The sequence below is a fragment of the Chiloscyllium punctatum genome, chromosome 22 (genome assembly GCF_047496795.1).
Source record: "Chiloscyllium punctatum isolate Juve2018m chromosome 22, sChiPun1.3, whole genome shotgun sequence".
Classification (NCBI taxonomy): domain Eukaryota; kingdom Metazoa; phylum Chordata; class Chondrichthyes; order Orectolobiformes; family Hemiscylliidae; genus Chiloscyllium; species Chiloscyllium punctatum.
This window is the reverse complement of record NC_092760.1, coordinates 52,968,694-52,983,401: the sequence shown is the minus strand read 5'-3', so window position 1 is coordinate 52,983,401 and position 14,708 is coordinate 52,968,694. Positions and strand designations below refer to the sequence as shown.

At 42.7% G+C, this 14,708-nt stretch overlaps 1 protein-coding gene across 3 annotated transcripts in view; it reads right to left on the bottom strand.

Annotated features, from left to right (window-relative positions):
- Positions 1-14,708, bottom strand: part of trim66 (tripartite motif containing 66) — a 218,185-nt gene that overhangs the window by 45,526 nt on the left and 157,951 nt on the right. For all 3 annotated transcript variants that reach the window (XM_072592328.1, XM_072592329.1, XM_072592330.1), the window contains 2 exons: positions 11,339-11,471; positions 6,688-6,804 (listed from right to left, as the gene is read on the bottom strand). In XM_072592328.1, the coding sequence (XP_072448429.1) occupies positions 6,688-6,804; positions 11,339-11,471 (250 nt within the window). The remainder of the gene's footprint in view (positions 1-6,687; positions 6,805-11,338; positions 11,472-14,708) is intronic.

The window sequence follows — 14,708 nt, the reverse complement described above, 5'->3', positions numbered from 1 at the left end:
GGCCTATTTCCACACTGTAGGGTTTCTAGAATTCTATTCCATGATCTACGACAGTACTCAACAGCAGATTTACATGCAAAAATCAAATCCCATCTTCCTAATAAGGACAACCTCCACCTTGTATTTGATGACAGTGTTGCCAGATCTAACAGCTCAAAATTGGTCCACAGCTACTAATGGATAACTAACAGCACAGCAAACACTGACGCACAACCAATGGCTTTTATCAAAAAACTACAGCCCTCCAAATCCACACACAAATGGAGGTGGATAATTCAACAACTAACTGGAGAAGGGTCAACAATTCCACAAAGATAGCAGAGCAGAGATCAGAATGCAAAAAAGCAAAGCTGAACATGTGCAACTACCTTCAGCTGGAAATGCCAAGTTGACCATCACAAATGACAATCTTTTGATTCACTCCATGAGACATTAAGAATGCCTGAAGGCACTGTGCATGGCAAATGCTATGGGCCCCAATCACATTCTTGTAGTAATTCCAAAGATATATTCCAAAACCAACTGTACCCCTAGCCAAGTGGTTCCAGTACAGCTGTAACTAGTGAACTAGCTCTGTGTTGAATGCAGACTTCTATCAGAATTACAGAACACAGATTTGAGGCTTTTCCTGCTTGGCTGATGTTCTGAAACAACAAAAAAAACTTTACCAAGTGATTCCAGCTCACTGAGAAGGCTTGAGGCAATTCCATTTCAACAATATATTCTGAAAACTGTGCTCAAATTCCGACAGATGTGACAGAATGTACTACAGCAGCTGAAACAATCAACAGTTTAAAATCATCAAAACTATCCTGCATAAACAATATACAACATTCTTTTTAAAAGGCAGTTTACTCAATCTCTTAATTCTAATGAATCTTGTAAAATATTCTAAGATCCTGATCCACATCTTTGCCAAAAAGTAAGCAAATCTGCATAGGGCCATTCTGTGGAATTGTGGGGAACAGTTAAGATTGCCTGATGGAAAAATTGAGAGTGTAGTGCTGGAAAAGCACAGCAGTTCAGGCAGCATCCAAGCATGAGAGTCGACGTTTTGGGAATTCCTGATGAAGGGCTTTTGCCCGAAACGTCAACTCTCCTGCTCCTTGGATGCTGCCTGACCTGCGGTGCTTTTCCAGCACTACACTCTCGACTCTAATCTCCAGCATCTGCAGTCCTCACTTTCGCCCTGATGGGAAAATTGGCCAACACTCAGGCTATAAATTAATAAGTTAAAAAGGACGGTGGCAAAAGGTCAGAAATAGTAAACATGACACAGGTTGAATGTACACCAATTCTTTAACCTTAACAAACTTTCTCCAACCTTCCCTAATGGTTCCTTGTATATTCTGAAATGCAGATTTTAGTCTAAACAAATGTTCATATGCAAAAACAAGATTATGGAATGATGTGCGTAACTCGATGTTTTGGAAATTCAATAAGGCAACACACAAAGTTCAAGTTTACTAGCATAATGAATGATGAACATCTAACGATAATTTCTTTCAATTGTCAATATATTTTTAAATATAAAAGTCCTATCCTTTTCTCTATAAAAGCTCAAAAACTTAGAGAGCAACAGAGGACAACTTGTATCTCCCTCTGTCAAGTTTTTAGCCAAGCTACATTCAGTATTTTGAAAAAAAGCCGGATATTTTCAGTTCAAAGCTGTTTTAAGTTTTCCTCAAGTTTATTGATTTAGCTCTCACAGATCCCTGTTAATTTAAATCCAATTCAATAATTCTTCATCAGTGCACCAAGCCTTGTTGAAATGTAATCTTTAATTTTTGGGATAAATTATTTCTAAACAGAGTAACAAACAATACCAGATCTATCAAGGGAAGCTACCCAACAAAGCGTAAAATTGCCCAGGCTTAACCTTTACATAAAAAGCCAGATAAATCCAATACAGCCTGTTACCAAAGTTGTCTACTTTTAATCTTCAGCAAAATGATGGAAGGTGTCATTGTAAGAGTGCCATTACATAGCTCTTAAGTAGTTCCCTAATGTTTAGAGTCAGTTCTATCATTATCGTTATGTTCCAGATCTCATTAAAGCTTATGACTAAACATGGACAAAACTGCTGAAGTTCACAGAAATTTAACTATGACAGGTGTTGTCAACAAGGTGTAAATTTAACCGAATGTGGAATTAAGGGCCCCTACCAAAATTGATGTCAAGCAGAATCAGAAGCAGACAACTCCATTAGTTGGAGTTATACATAGCATAAAGAAAGGAGCCACAAGACATTGCGGTAGGAGTCCCTCAAGGTAATGCCCTTGCCTCAACCATCTTCACTGCTTCATCAACAATATTCCCTCCACAATAAAATCAGAAGTCAGGATGTTGTTTATAACTGCATAGTGGTTGGTACCATTGGTGATACTAGCAATAATGGAAATATCCATTATACAGCAAAACCTGTACAATATTTAGGCTTGGGCTAATAAGTAGCACAAACATTTGTGATACACAAGTGCCAGACAATGGCCATATCCAACAAAAAAGAATTTAACCATTTCTACCTGATTTTCAATAGCTATTACTACCACCGAATCTCCCAACATTAATATACGGTTGGTCACCACCAATTTTAAATGGATTAATCACCTATGGGATGTGAATAAGTATTGTGAGCAGATCAAAGACTGGAGATTCTGTAGTGTATAAGTCTCCTGACACCCTAAAACAGATCCACAATCACATGGTAGGAATATAGTGGAATTTTCCCCACTTCTGTGATCCCAGACAAGAGCTGCATTTTGGTTGAATCATAGAATCCCTACAGTGTGGAAACAGGCCATTTGGCCCAACAAGTCCACACTGACCCTCTGAAGAGTAACCCAGCTAGACAGGCTCGTTGGCCTAGGGGTATGATTCTCGCTTTGGGTGTTCCTCTCGCAGACCTCCGAGAGGTCCGGGTTCAAATCCTGGATTAGCCAGTGTTTCTTAAGTGGGCGGCACGGTGGCACAGTGGATAGCACTGCTGCCCCACAGCACCAGAGACCTGGGTTTAATTCCTGCCTCAGGTGACTCTCTGTGTGGAGTTTGCACATTCTCCCCGTGTCTGCATGGGTTTCCTTCGGGTGCTCCGGTTTCCTCCCACAATCCAAAAATGTGCAGGTTAGGTGAATTGGCTATGCTAAATTGCCTGTAGTGTTAGGTGAAGGGGTAAATGTAGGGTGATGGGTCTGGGTGGGTTGCGCTTCGGAGGGTTGGTGTGGACTTGTTGGGCTGAAGGGCCTGTTTCCACACTAAGTAATCTAGTAATTCCCCTACATTTACCCCTGACTAATGCACCTAACCTAGACAGCCTTGAACACAATGAGCAATTTAGCATGGCCAACCTGCACATCTTTGAATTGTGGGAGGAACCCGGAACACCCAGAGGAAACTCACGCAGACACTGGGAGAAGGTCGAACCTCTACACAGACAGTCGCCCAAGGCTGGAATCAAACCGGGGTCCCTGGCACTGAGAGGCAGCAGTGCTAACAACTGAGCCACCATGCCAGCCCCTAAAAACCTGGTTAGGGACCAGTAGGGTTGTCAAAATTTTAAAACCTACTTGCTTACTAAGAGAATAAAGCCATAAGATTCCACTGGTTTAAACAAACAGAAGACATTTTACTGTATAATAGTCAGCAAAGCAGTCAACACTCTCTCATACTTTTAACATGCAGAATTAACAGGCGATAAATATGAAACAGGAAAACTATGGTCAAACAAATCACTCACTAAATAGCAGATGCAATAAATTCAGATTCCTCAAATTTCTCAGCCAACCAACCAGACATCGAGAAATAATTGAATCACAAAGTTCCTTAAAACACTGTCTTTGTTCGAGAGATTTCAGCTACTCTCTTTGAAAGACATAACCTCCGATTCTTTTCAAAAGCCACTCCAACTCAGTCTGCCCCAATGATTGCTCATTCCTAGTGCTCAATCTGTTCTCCAATGACATAGTTTAATTAGATTGCACCATAGCATCTAGTTCCAGCACTCTAGTCACAGAGCTGAACTCTATGGGTCACAGGCTTTCCCTTGCCCTGACTACTAACTGCACTGAGCAATTACTGCCCATAAGCCTCCAATTTCAGGGAACTGATCAGACCCCTTCAGCTGCATGGCACTGACAACCTGCAGTAACCTCTGCTGCTCTGAACTGATGGAGTAAACAACCTTTCACTTTCACTGAGCTGATACTGTTCGCCATAGGCTGCTCTTCACGGCACCCTCCAAATTGATCTGTGACATTCAATCTCCCGTGTAGGTCAGCCCCTATTCTTCAGCAGTGCCTAATGCATCGATTTTCTGTACCTTACCACCTTGAGTCAGACCATGGTTGTTCCTTACAATTGCCCTGGCTCAACAAAAAAAAACACACACAAAAATCTGGAAAATGCAGCTTCCCTCAGTCAACACTCAAGAAAATTGACACCATCCAGGAAAAGCAGCTCAATAGATAGACATAGCATCCACTTAAACATGCACACTCCCCATCTTTGGTGCACAGTGGTTGCTGTGTGTGCCACGTACATGATGCGTTGCAGTAACTCATTAAGGGTTCTTAGCAAAGCACATACCAAATTGGTAATCTCTAGTAACTTGAGCAACAAGGGCATGGGATACATGGTAACAGCAAGTTCTCCTCCAAGCCATGAAGAATCTGGTTGAACTGTACTGCTTTTCCTTCACTGCCATCTAAAACTCCATTCCTAACAGCACTATTGGTGTAGCTACAACTGCAGTGGTTCATGGTGGAAGATCACCTTCTCAGAGACAACTAGAGATGGGCAACAAATCCTTGATTTGCCAGCTCTGCTCTAATAGACAAAATGTATTTCACATTTCTGAGAGGACTGAGCTGCTCTGAGAGGACCTCCTGTGTTAGTTACTTTTTCCTGAATAACATAACGCTAGTAATATGAATTCTGTACTGCAAGTGCTAAAACCTGGAGAAATAAGATTTCTTGAACAGGGCTGAAATGTGCAGCTGCAGCTTTTTAAAATGGCACTAGAACTCACTTTTGACAAACGTTAAGCTTGGATATTGTCTACAGTGCATTGTTTAGAGATGGAAAATGGCCTTTAAATTTATATGTTGAAATGTTTTGATTGGCAGGAGTGAAGCAAAAAAGTTGAAATCGAACAAATTAGTCCAGTACAAAAATAAATTAAATGTACTATATAATTATTATAAGGGAGGCATGGTGGCACAGTGGTTAGCACTGCTGTCTCACAGTGCCAGAGACCTGGGTTCAATTCCCGACTCAGGCGACTGACTGTGTGGAGTTTGCACATTCTCCCCATGTCTGCGTGGGTTTCCTCCGGGTTCTCCGGTTTCCTCCCACAGTCCAAAGATGTGCAGGTTAGGTGAATTGGTCATGCTAAATTTCCCATAGTGTAAGGTAAAGGGGTAAATGATGGGGAATGGGTGGGTTGCGCTTCGGCGGGTCGGTGTGGACTTGTTGGGCTGAAGAGCCTGTTTCCACATTAAGTAATCTAATCTAATCTAATAAGTAACCAAAACCCAACACATGGAAAATCACCTCAAAGATGCAAGACATGCAGCTTAAGAAATTTAAGTGCAATTAGTTTTGGTTACTGATTAGCTCAATAACTAATTCCTGTGCCTGACGTACACCAGATATTGGGTCTCAGGTTTCATAGTCAACAAGCTAGTGAGCCGCAGACACATAACAGGAATCCCGAGACAGCTCTTCATTGAGCAACAATGGAAGACTGTGCCATGCCCATTGACCCGTCAGGTGATTTTAAAGGGGATATTGGCAGATTTCAGAACAAATTGTTTCAATAGTTTTTGTTACCAACTCCAATGTCAAAAAATTACACTTATCAAAGTCAAATTGTATGTTTTTAATTACTAATCGATTTGACTTTAGAAATTTAATTGACTAATTTCAACTGACTCTTTAGAAAGGTCATTATTGATTGAATACGGATGATGTGGAGGTGCCGGTGTTCGACTGGGGTGGACAAACCAAAGGTCACACAACACCACTTTAGAGTCCAACAGATTTATTTGAAATCACTGTCAATAAGAAAGTGGAGCTGGAAAGCGACAGCAGGTCAGGCTGCATTGGAGGAGGGGGAGCGTTGATGTTTTGGGTTGGGACGAAAATGTCGACTTTCCTGCTTCTCCAATGCTGTTTGACCTGCCTGTGCCTTTTCAGCTCCACTTTTTATTGATTTCCAGTATCTGCAGTCTATACTATCCCCAAGTATTTGAGATTGCACAAGCTTTCGGAGTGCAGCCCTTTCATCAGTTGCAGTGAGAGAACAGGGCACACAGACAGTGTTTATATCTGCCTATCAACTCCGAGTCTGTGTGCCCTGCTCTCTCACTGCACCTGACAAAGGGGCTGCACTCCGAAAGCTTGTGTGATTTCAAAAAGACCTGTTGCACCATAACCTGGTGTGGTGTGACTTCTGACTGGATACAGAGTCCTTGAATTAGCAAAGCTATTGCCTTCTTATATTTTGGCAATTAGATTCAGAAGAAACATTTTTTGATATTTAATTTTTTTTATTAGTCTCAGTTTCAATTCTTTTTCCGTCTTGATCAGCTTGAGTAGCTTCATATCGAATAAATGACAGATTTGTAAACTGTCTGGCTGAACTAATTTTAAATTAGTGATTTTTTGAGTAAAAGTGGGTCATATTACCTGTCCTCCACTTGTTTTGCTGTGTTCTGGATGCTGACTTTTTTCTCTTCCATTTTCAGTGTTAATTCCTCCAAAACCATCTTCTGATTTTGTAAAGCATCTTCTAGATATTTGAAACTGTGAAGAAGAAATAGGAAAAGCAAATTGATAGAATCAGCATCTCAACAGCCACTGAGAAACCAGACAGGCCCATTTATGAACTTTTATAATAAGCCTCTCCCATCACCACAACCTGCTGGATATTTTAAATCCTTATTATTGTGATCCTTATTATTGTGAACCAGATCAATAACCCTTCAAAGCTATCAAGGAGATAGCCTGCATTCTAATGTTTATCTTATTTAAAAGGCAATTTTAAGGTGCTGTGTTCCAAATGTAATTCAATTGGTTACACCACTTGGCTTTAAGCAAAATACACTTTATTCTCACCCTATAGTTAAAATACAAACAAAGAAAGAATTGGTAAAACCGATTGGCTGCAGAGCTTTCTAAAAGGGGAGTGTGAACAGCCAGTTGTCTTGGTGCATATAGGCATCAACGATATAAGGAGAAAATGAGGTGAGGTCCTGAAACAAGAATTCAGGGAGCTAGGAGAGAAGTTAAAGAGGAGGACCTCAAAGGTAGTGATCTCAGGATTACTACCAGTGCCACACGCTAGCCAGCATAGAAATGAAAAAATAGGCAGAATGAACATGTGGCTTGAGAGATGGTGTAGGAGGGAGGGGTTCAGATTTGTTGGACATTGGGACCGGTTCTGGGGAAGATGGGACTATTACAAAATGGACGGTCTACATCTGAACCAGACCAGAACTAATGTCCTTAGGGGAGTTTTTGCTACTGCTGTGGGGGAGGTTTTAAACTAATGTGGCAGGGGGCTGGGAACCAGAAGAGAAAACAAGTAGGCAGTGAGGTGGAGACTGGAGGCTGTAAGAATCGTGAGGATAGCATTAATAAAGGGAAGAGAAGGCAGAGAGCAGGTGAGCACAAAAAAAACTGGTGGCCTGAAATGCATCTACTTTAATGCAAGGAGTATAGTGTGTAAGGCAGATGAACTTAGGGATTGGATTGGTGCCTGGGAGTATGACTTTATTGCAATCACAGAGACTTGGTTGAAGGAAGGGCATAATGATTGGCAATTAAATGTTTCAGGATATAGACGCTTCAGACAGGACAGGGAGGGAAGTGAAAGGGGGGGTGGAGTTGCATTGCTGGTCAAGGACGATATCATGGCTGTGCTAAAAGAGCACACTATGGAGGTCTTGGGTAGTGAGGCATTATGGGTGGAGCTGAGAAATAAGAAAGGTGTAGTTACACTGTTGGGGCTGTATTACAGGCCTCCCAACAGTGAGCATGAGGTAGAAGAACAAATAGGTAAACAGATTATGGAAAGATGTAGAGGCAATAGGGTAGTGGTGATGGGAGATTTTAATTTTCCCAACATTGACTGGGATAGACTTAACGTCAGAGGTCTGGATGGAGTAGAATTTGTAAGAAGCGTCCAGGAGAGTCTTCGAGAGCAGGATGTCAATAATCTGACGAGGGAAGGGGCCATATTGGACCTGGTACTGGGGAACGAGCCAGACAAGGTGGTAGAAGTTGCGGTGGGGGATTTCTTTGGGAACAGTGACCACAATTCTGTAAGTTTTAGGATACTCGTAGATAAAGAAGAGAGTGGTCCTAAGGGAAGAGTACTAAACTGGGCCAAGGCCAATTATATCAAAATTAGGCAGGAGAAGCTTGGAAATGTAGATTGGACACAGCTATTTGAAGGGAAGTCTACATTTGAGATATGGAAGGCTTTCAAAGATAGGTTAGAGATAGTACAGGATAGGCATGTCCCGTTGAAGACAAAGGATAGGAAGGGCAAGATTCGTGAACCGTGGATGACAGGAGAAATTGGGAAGCATATGTAAAGTCTAGGCAGCTAAGAACAGAACGGGCTCTGGAAGAATATTGGAAGAGTAGGACAAGTCTTAAATGAGGAATCAAGCGGGCTAAAGGGGTCATGAAATAGCTTTAGCGAGCAGAATTAAGGAGAATCCCAAAGCATTTTATTCTTATATAAGAAGCAAACGGGTAACTAGAGAAAGGATTCATCCACTAAAGGGTAACGAAAGAAGGCTCTGTGTCGAACCTGAGAGAATGGGCGAGATTCTGAATGATTACATTGCATCAGTGTTCACTGAGGGGAGGAACATGAAGAATGTTAAGATTAGAGATAGAAGTTTGATTAGTCTGGATCACGTTGACATAAGTAGGGAAGATGTGTTGGGTAAGCTAGGGGTAATGAAGGTGGACAAATCCCCAGGACCAGATGGGATCTATCCCAGGTTGCTGAGGAGGCGAGAGAGGAAATAGCTGGGACCCTGACAGATATCTTTGTGGCATCCTTAAACACAGGTGAGGTGCCGGAGGACTGGAAGGTTGCTCATGTTGACCCCTGTACAAGAAGGGTAGTAGGGATATTTCAGGTAACTACAGACCAGTGAGCCTGACATCAGTGGTGGGAAAGTTGCTGGAGAAGGTACTGAGGGATAGGATCTATTTATATTTAGAAAAGAATGGGCTTATCAGTGATAGGCAACATGGTTTTATGCGGGGGAGATTGCGCCTTACCAACTTAATAGGAGTACTTCGAGGAAGTGACCAAGTTGATAGTTGAAGGAAGGGCTGTTGATGTCATATACATGGACTTTAGTAAAGCATTTGATAAGGTTCCCCATGGTACACAAATGGAGAAAGTGAAGTCATATGGCGTGCAGGGTGTTCTAGCTAGGTGGATAAAACACTGGTTGAGCAACAGGAGACAGAGTAGTAGCTGAAGGGAGTTTCTCGAAATGGAGAAAGGTGACCAGTTCTGTTCCACATGAATCAGTGCTGGGGCCACTGTTGTATGTAATATACATAAATGATCTGGGAGAAGACATTGTTTGTATGATCAGTAAGTTTACAGATAACACGCAGATTGGTGGCGTAGCAGAAAGCATAAGGGACTGTCAGAGAATACAGGAGGATATAGACAGACTGGAGAGTATGGCGGAAAAGTGGCAGATAGTTTTCAATTTAGAAAAATGTGAGGTGATGCATTTAGGCAAGACTAATTCTAGAGCGAATTATACAACGAATGGAAGAGCCTTGGGAAAAGTTGATGAGCAGAGAGATCTGGGGCTTCAGGTCCATTGTACCCTGAAGGTTGCTGCACAGGTGGATAGAGTGGTCAAAAAAGCATATAGTATGCTTGCCTTCATTGGATGGGGTATTGAGTATGAGAGCTGGCCATCATGTTAAAATTGTACAAGACATTGGTTTGGCTGCATTTAGAATACGGTGTACAGTTCTGGTTGCCACATTAGTAAAAGGATGTGGACGCTTTGGAGAGGGTGCAGAGAAGGTTTAGGAGGATGTCACCTGGTATGGAAGGTGCTAACTATGAAGAAAGGTTGAGTAGGTTAGGTTTATTTTCATTAGAAAAAAGGAGATTGAGGGGGGACCTGATTGAGGTTTACAAAATCATGACGGGTATAGACAGGGTGGATAGAAATAAGCTTTTTCCCAGGGTGAAGGATTCAATAACAAGAGGTTGCGCTTTCAAGGTGAGGGGTGGAAAGTTTAAGGGGTTTACACGCAATGAGTACTTCACACAGAGGGTGGTTGGCGTTTGGAACGCGTTGCCAGCAGAGGTGGTGGAGGCAGGCACTGTCAATTCATTGAAGATGTGTCTGGACAAATGCATGAGTAGGTGGGGAGCAGAAGGATACAGATGCTTAGGAATCTAAACGACAGGTTTAGACAGTACATTTGGATCAGTTCAGACTTGGAGGGCCGAAGGGCCTGTTCCTGGGCTGTAAGTTTTCTTTGTTCTTTAACTCTATTGGAAAATTTAACAGAATACTAGATTATTTAACTACTGAACAGCAAATGTTTGAATAGAACAACATTCCATAAACACGCCCTTAGAAAAGTCAAATTTAGTCTCACATATTATGTTTCTTCAGTTCATGTGAGAGAGACAGAAAGAGAGAGAGAGAGAGAGAGAGAGAGAGAAAGAGAAGGAGAGAGAGAACTCAAGCGTTTTGCTGCAGCAGGGAGGGATGTAAGGCAATTTCCACAACCAGCTTCAAAAACCTAACAAGTGCTGAAAGCTGAACTAAAACCTTGGGTCTGTGGGAGCCATTCATGCTCCTATTGTTTAACTTTAAAATAAAACCCAGGGACCTTACAAACCTTTTACTCTATTGGCTTGGACCAGACAGCCCGCTTCCCCGTCTCAAAGCACTTGCTTCAAAAAAAACAAGAACAGAATACACCTTTTAAAGTCACTGTCGTGTCATACTGTGCAACTCATTTTCTCATCCTTCTTCACTTTGCTCCAACCCTCAAGCATATAATTTTAATTACCTTCGTCCGATGATTTCCTTACTCTCTAATCTTACTCAATCTGAATAAAAAGCATTCTGTTCTACCCACATACAGAAACTGATTGCAGCGTCCCAAAAAAATTTAAATAATTCCTCAATTCTGGGGCAAAGTATCCTACACTAGGTTTTGAAAACTAAATTATGCAGCTTTAAACTTGCGGGGAGAAGGGATCTTGCAATTCTCCTATTAATGCTGAATTACAATGCACCTAGACAATCTCCCTCCAGCTTACCTATGACCTTTGTGTTGTGTTAGCTGGCAGTTCCAACAGGCCAGCACATCGCAGGTCTCACAGAACAGCTTCATTGGCTCTTTAGTGTGAAGCGGACAAAAGAGTGGAAACGCATCAACCTCACTCCTGTCACCTGTAGACAAGATAAATTAAAGATCTCACGTTTTAAATCAATGCAGGATGCAAACAATTTTTAAAAGTCAATCAACTGAAATTGACAACAGCAAGATATGTACTTTATTAAAAGAGTAGCACTCAAAACTAGAATCCAGCAGGCAGAAATTACCCAGACCAGGAAGTGCATTAGCTTCAACATACTCTTAGTGTTAGAAAGGGAAACAGGGGGATATAGGAGAAACTATGACTCTCGTGCCAGGGACATGCGCAAGTAGTCTTTGACATGACTGAGATACAAGTACCAAAATGGGGCTCTCCTACCACAAAGCAGCTGTTTACCCACTTCCTCGGAAGCTTAGTTGAGAAAGGAGGAATTCTGACCAACTAGAAGTAGAAGGATGAGAAGTCTATTGAAGTTAGCAAGGACAGACTGTGCCTCAGGAGTAGTGATTTACAAATACAGGATCTGCAACAGAATATTTGTAGAATCATAAGGGGTACTTAACAGAACTGAAAGAAAACAAGTCAGTAAGGGCAAAAATCCTATCAAGTTATTCTGGACACCACTGAGTTTTTCTGGAAGAGCACAGCAGTTCAGGCAGCATCCAGTAGCTTCGAAATCGACATTTCGGGCAAAAGCCCTTCATCAGGAATAAAGGCAGTGAGCCTGAAGCGTGGAGAGATAAGCTAGAGGAGGGTGGGGGTTGGGAGAAAGTAGCATAGAGTACTTTTAAACACAAACAAAATCATCCGCCGACATTTCTGCCACCTCCAAACAGACCCCACTACCAGGAATATATTTCCCTCCCCACTCCTTTCCGCCTTCCGCAAAGACCGTTCCCTCCGCGACTACCTGGTCAGGTCCACGCCCCCAAACAACCTACCCTCCAATCCTGGCACTTTCCCCTGCCACCGCAGGAACTGTAAAACCTGCGCCCACACCTCCTCCCTCACCTCTATCCAAGGCCCTTAAGGAGCCTTCCACATCCATCAAAGTTTTACTTGCACATCCACTAATGTCATTTATTGTATCCGTTGCTCCCGATGTGGTCTCCTCTACATTGGGGAGACTGGGCGCCTCCTTGCAGAGTGCTTTAGGGAACATCTCCGGGACACCCGCACCAATCAACCACACCGCCCCGTGGCCCAACATTTCAACTCCCCCTCCCACTCTGCCGAGGACATGGAGGTCCTGGGCCTCCTTCACCGCTGCTCCCTCACCACCAGACGCCTGGAGGAAGAACGCCTCATCTTCCGCCTCGGAACACTTCAACCCCAGGGCATCAATGTGGACTTCAACAGTTTCCTCATTTCCCCTTCCCCCACCTCACCCTAGTTCTAAATTTCCAGCTCAGTAACTGTCCCCTTGACTTGTCCGGACTTGTCCTACCTGCCTATCTTCTTTTCCACCTATTCACTCCACCCTCTCCTCCTTGACTTATCACCTTCATCCCCTCCCCCACTCACCCATTGTACTCTATGCTACTCTCTCCCCACCCCCACCCTCCTCTAGCTTATCTCTCCACGCTTCAGGCTCACTGCCTTTATTCCTGATGAAGGGCTTTTGCCCGAAGCGTCGATTTCGAAGCTACTTGGACGCTGCCTGAACTGCTGTGCTCTTCCAGCACCACTAATCCAGAATCTGGTTTCCAGCATCTGCAGTCATTGTTTTTACATCATTGAGTTTTTGATATCTGTTCAGGATACAACTAACTTGATTATCGATTGCATAGCTAACATTTCCCAAGAAGAGCACAAGGCAGAGCTATGTACAACTTATTCAAGCTGGCTATTAACAATGATCGATATTAACGTGCTGCAATGAGATATGCCAGACTGGGTATTGGATGAGCAATGCAGAAAATGATTTGGGGAGAACACAAACCTAGGACACCTCGCTAGTAGAGTATTGGACACTCATTGTGTATGAGGAAAAGGACTGCAGGAAGGATGAGCCAATTGACCATATCACCATCGCGTAGCAGGCCATTCATAAGGGGGAAGCAGAAGGACAACTTGGTAGTTACAGGGGATTCTATAATTAAGGGAACAGATGATATCTTTCGCAAGCTGAATCGAGAGTCCCGCATGGTGTGTTGCCTGCCCAGTGCCAGCGTTCAGGACATCTCTAACCAACTTGGAAGTATACTGGAGCGGGAGGGGAGGATCCAGTTGTTGTGGTCCATGATGGGACTAAGAACATTGGCAAGGCTAGGAAGGAGGACCTGTTTGGGAATTATCAAGCACTAGGAATGAAATTAAGGAACAAATCCTCGAGGGTCATAATCTCTGGATTACTGCTCGAGCCATGTGCAAATTGGCTTAGACATAAGAAAATTCAGGAAATAGACACGTGGCTAAGGGAATAGTGTAGGAAAAAGGGTTCCATTTCTTGGGGCATTGGCATCAGTTTTGGAGCGAGGGTATCTGATGGGACAGTCTCCACCTAAACCAATCAGGAACCAGTTCTAGCGAAAAGAATAAATAGGATTTAAAGGAGTTTAAACTTGTGAGTTGGGGGAAAGGGAAAGCATCAGGAAGTATGATGATAAATAAAAAGGTATGTATGTAGGAGGGTTTAAGTTCAAAGCAGGCTATAAAAGAAGCAAAAAGGAAGGATAACTCAGGAGATATTAGAGATGTTGTGAATCATGACATTATGAAAGCTGGCATAAAGGCACTTTACCTGAATGCTCATGGCATTTGTAACAAGGTTGATGAGTTAATGGCACAAATCATCACAAATGAACATGACTTGGTAGCCATTATGGAGACATGGTTACAGAATAGTCATAAGTGGGAGTTAAAAATCAAGGGTTACCAGACTATTCGAAGGACAGACAGGAATGTAAGGGAGGTGGTGTAGCTCTGATATTCAAGGACAACATTAGAGTGTTTCTAAGAGGTTCTATGGAGAATGAGGTTGAATCCATTTGGGTGGAAATTAGAAACTCTAAGAAGAAAAGGTCCCCGATGGGCATAGTCTATAGGCCACCAACTAATAACATCACATTGGGGCGGGTAATAAACAAAGAAATAACTAATGCCTCTAAAAATGGTACGGCAACTATCATGGGGGATTTTAATCTGCATGTAGATTCATCGAGCAGCTCAGTCAGGGTAGCCTTGAGGGGGAGTTTGTTAAATGCATCTGTGAAAGTTTTCTTGAACAGTTTGTAATGGAACCGACAAGGGAGCAAGCTATCCTAGATCTGGTTCTGTGTAATGAGACTGGAATAATTAATGACTTCAT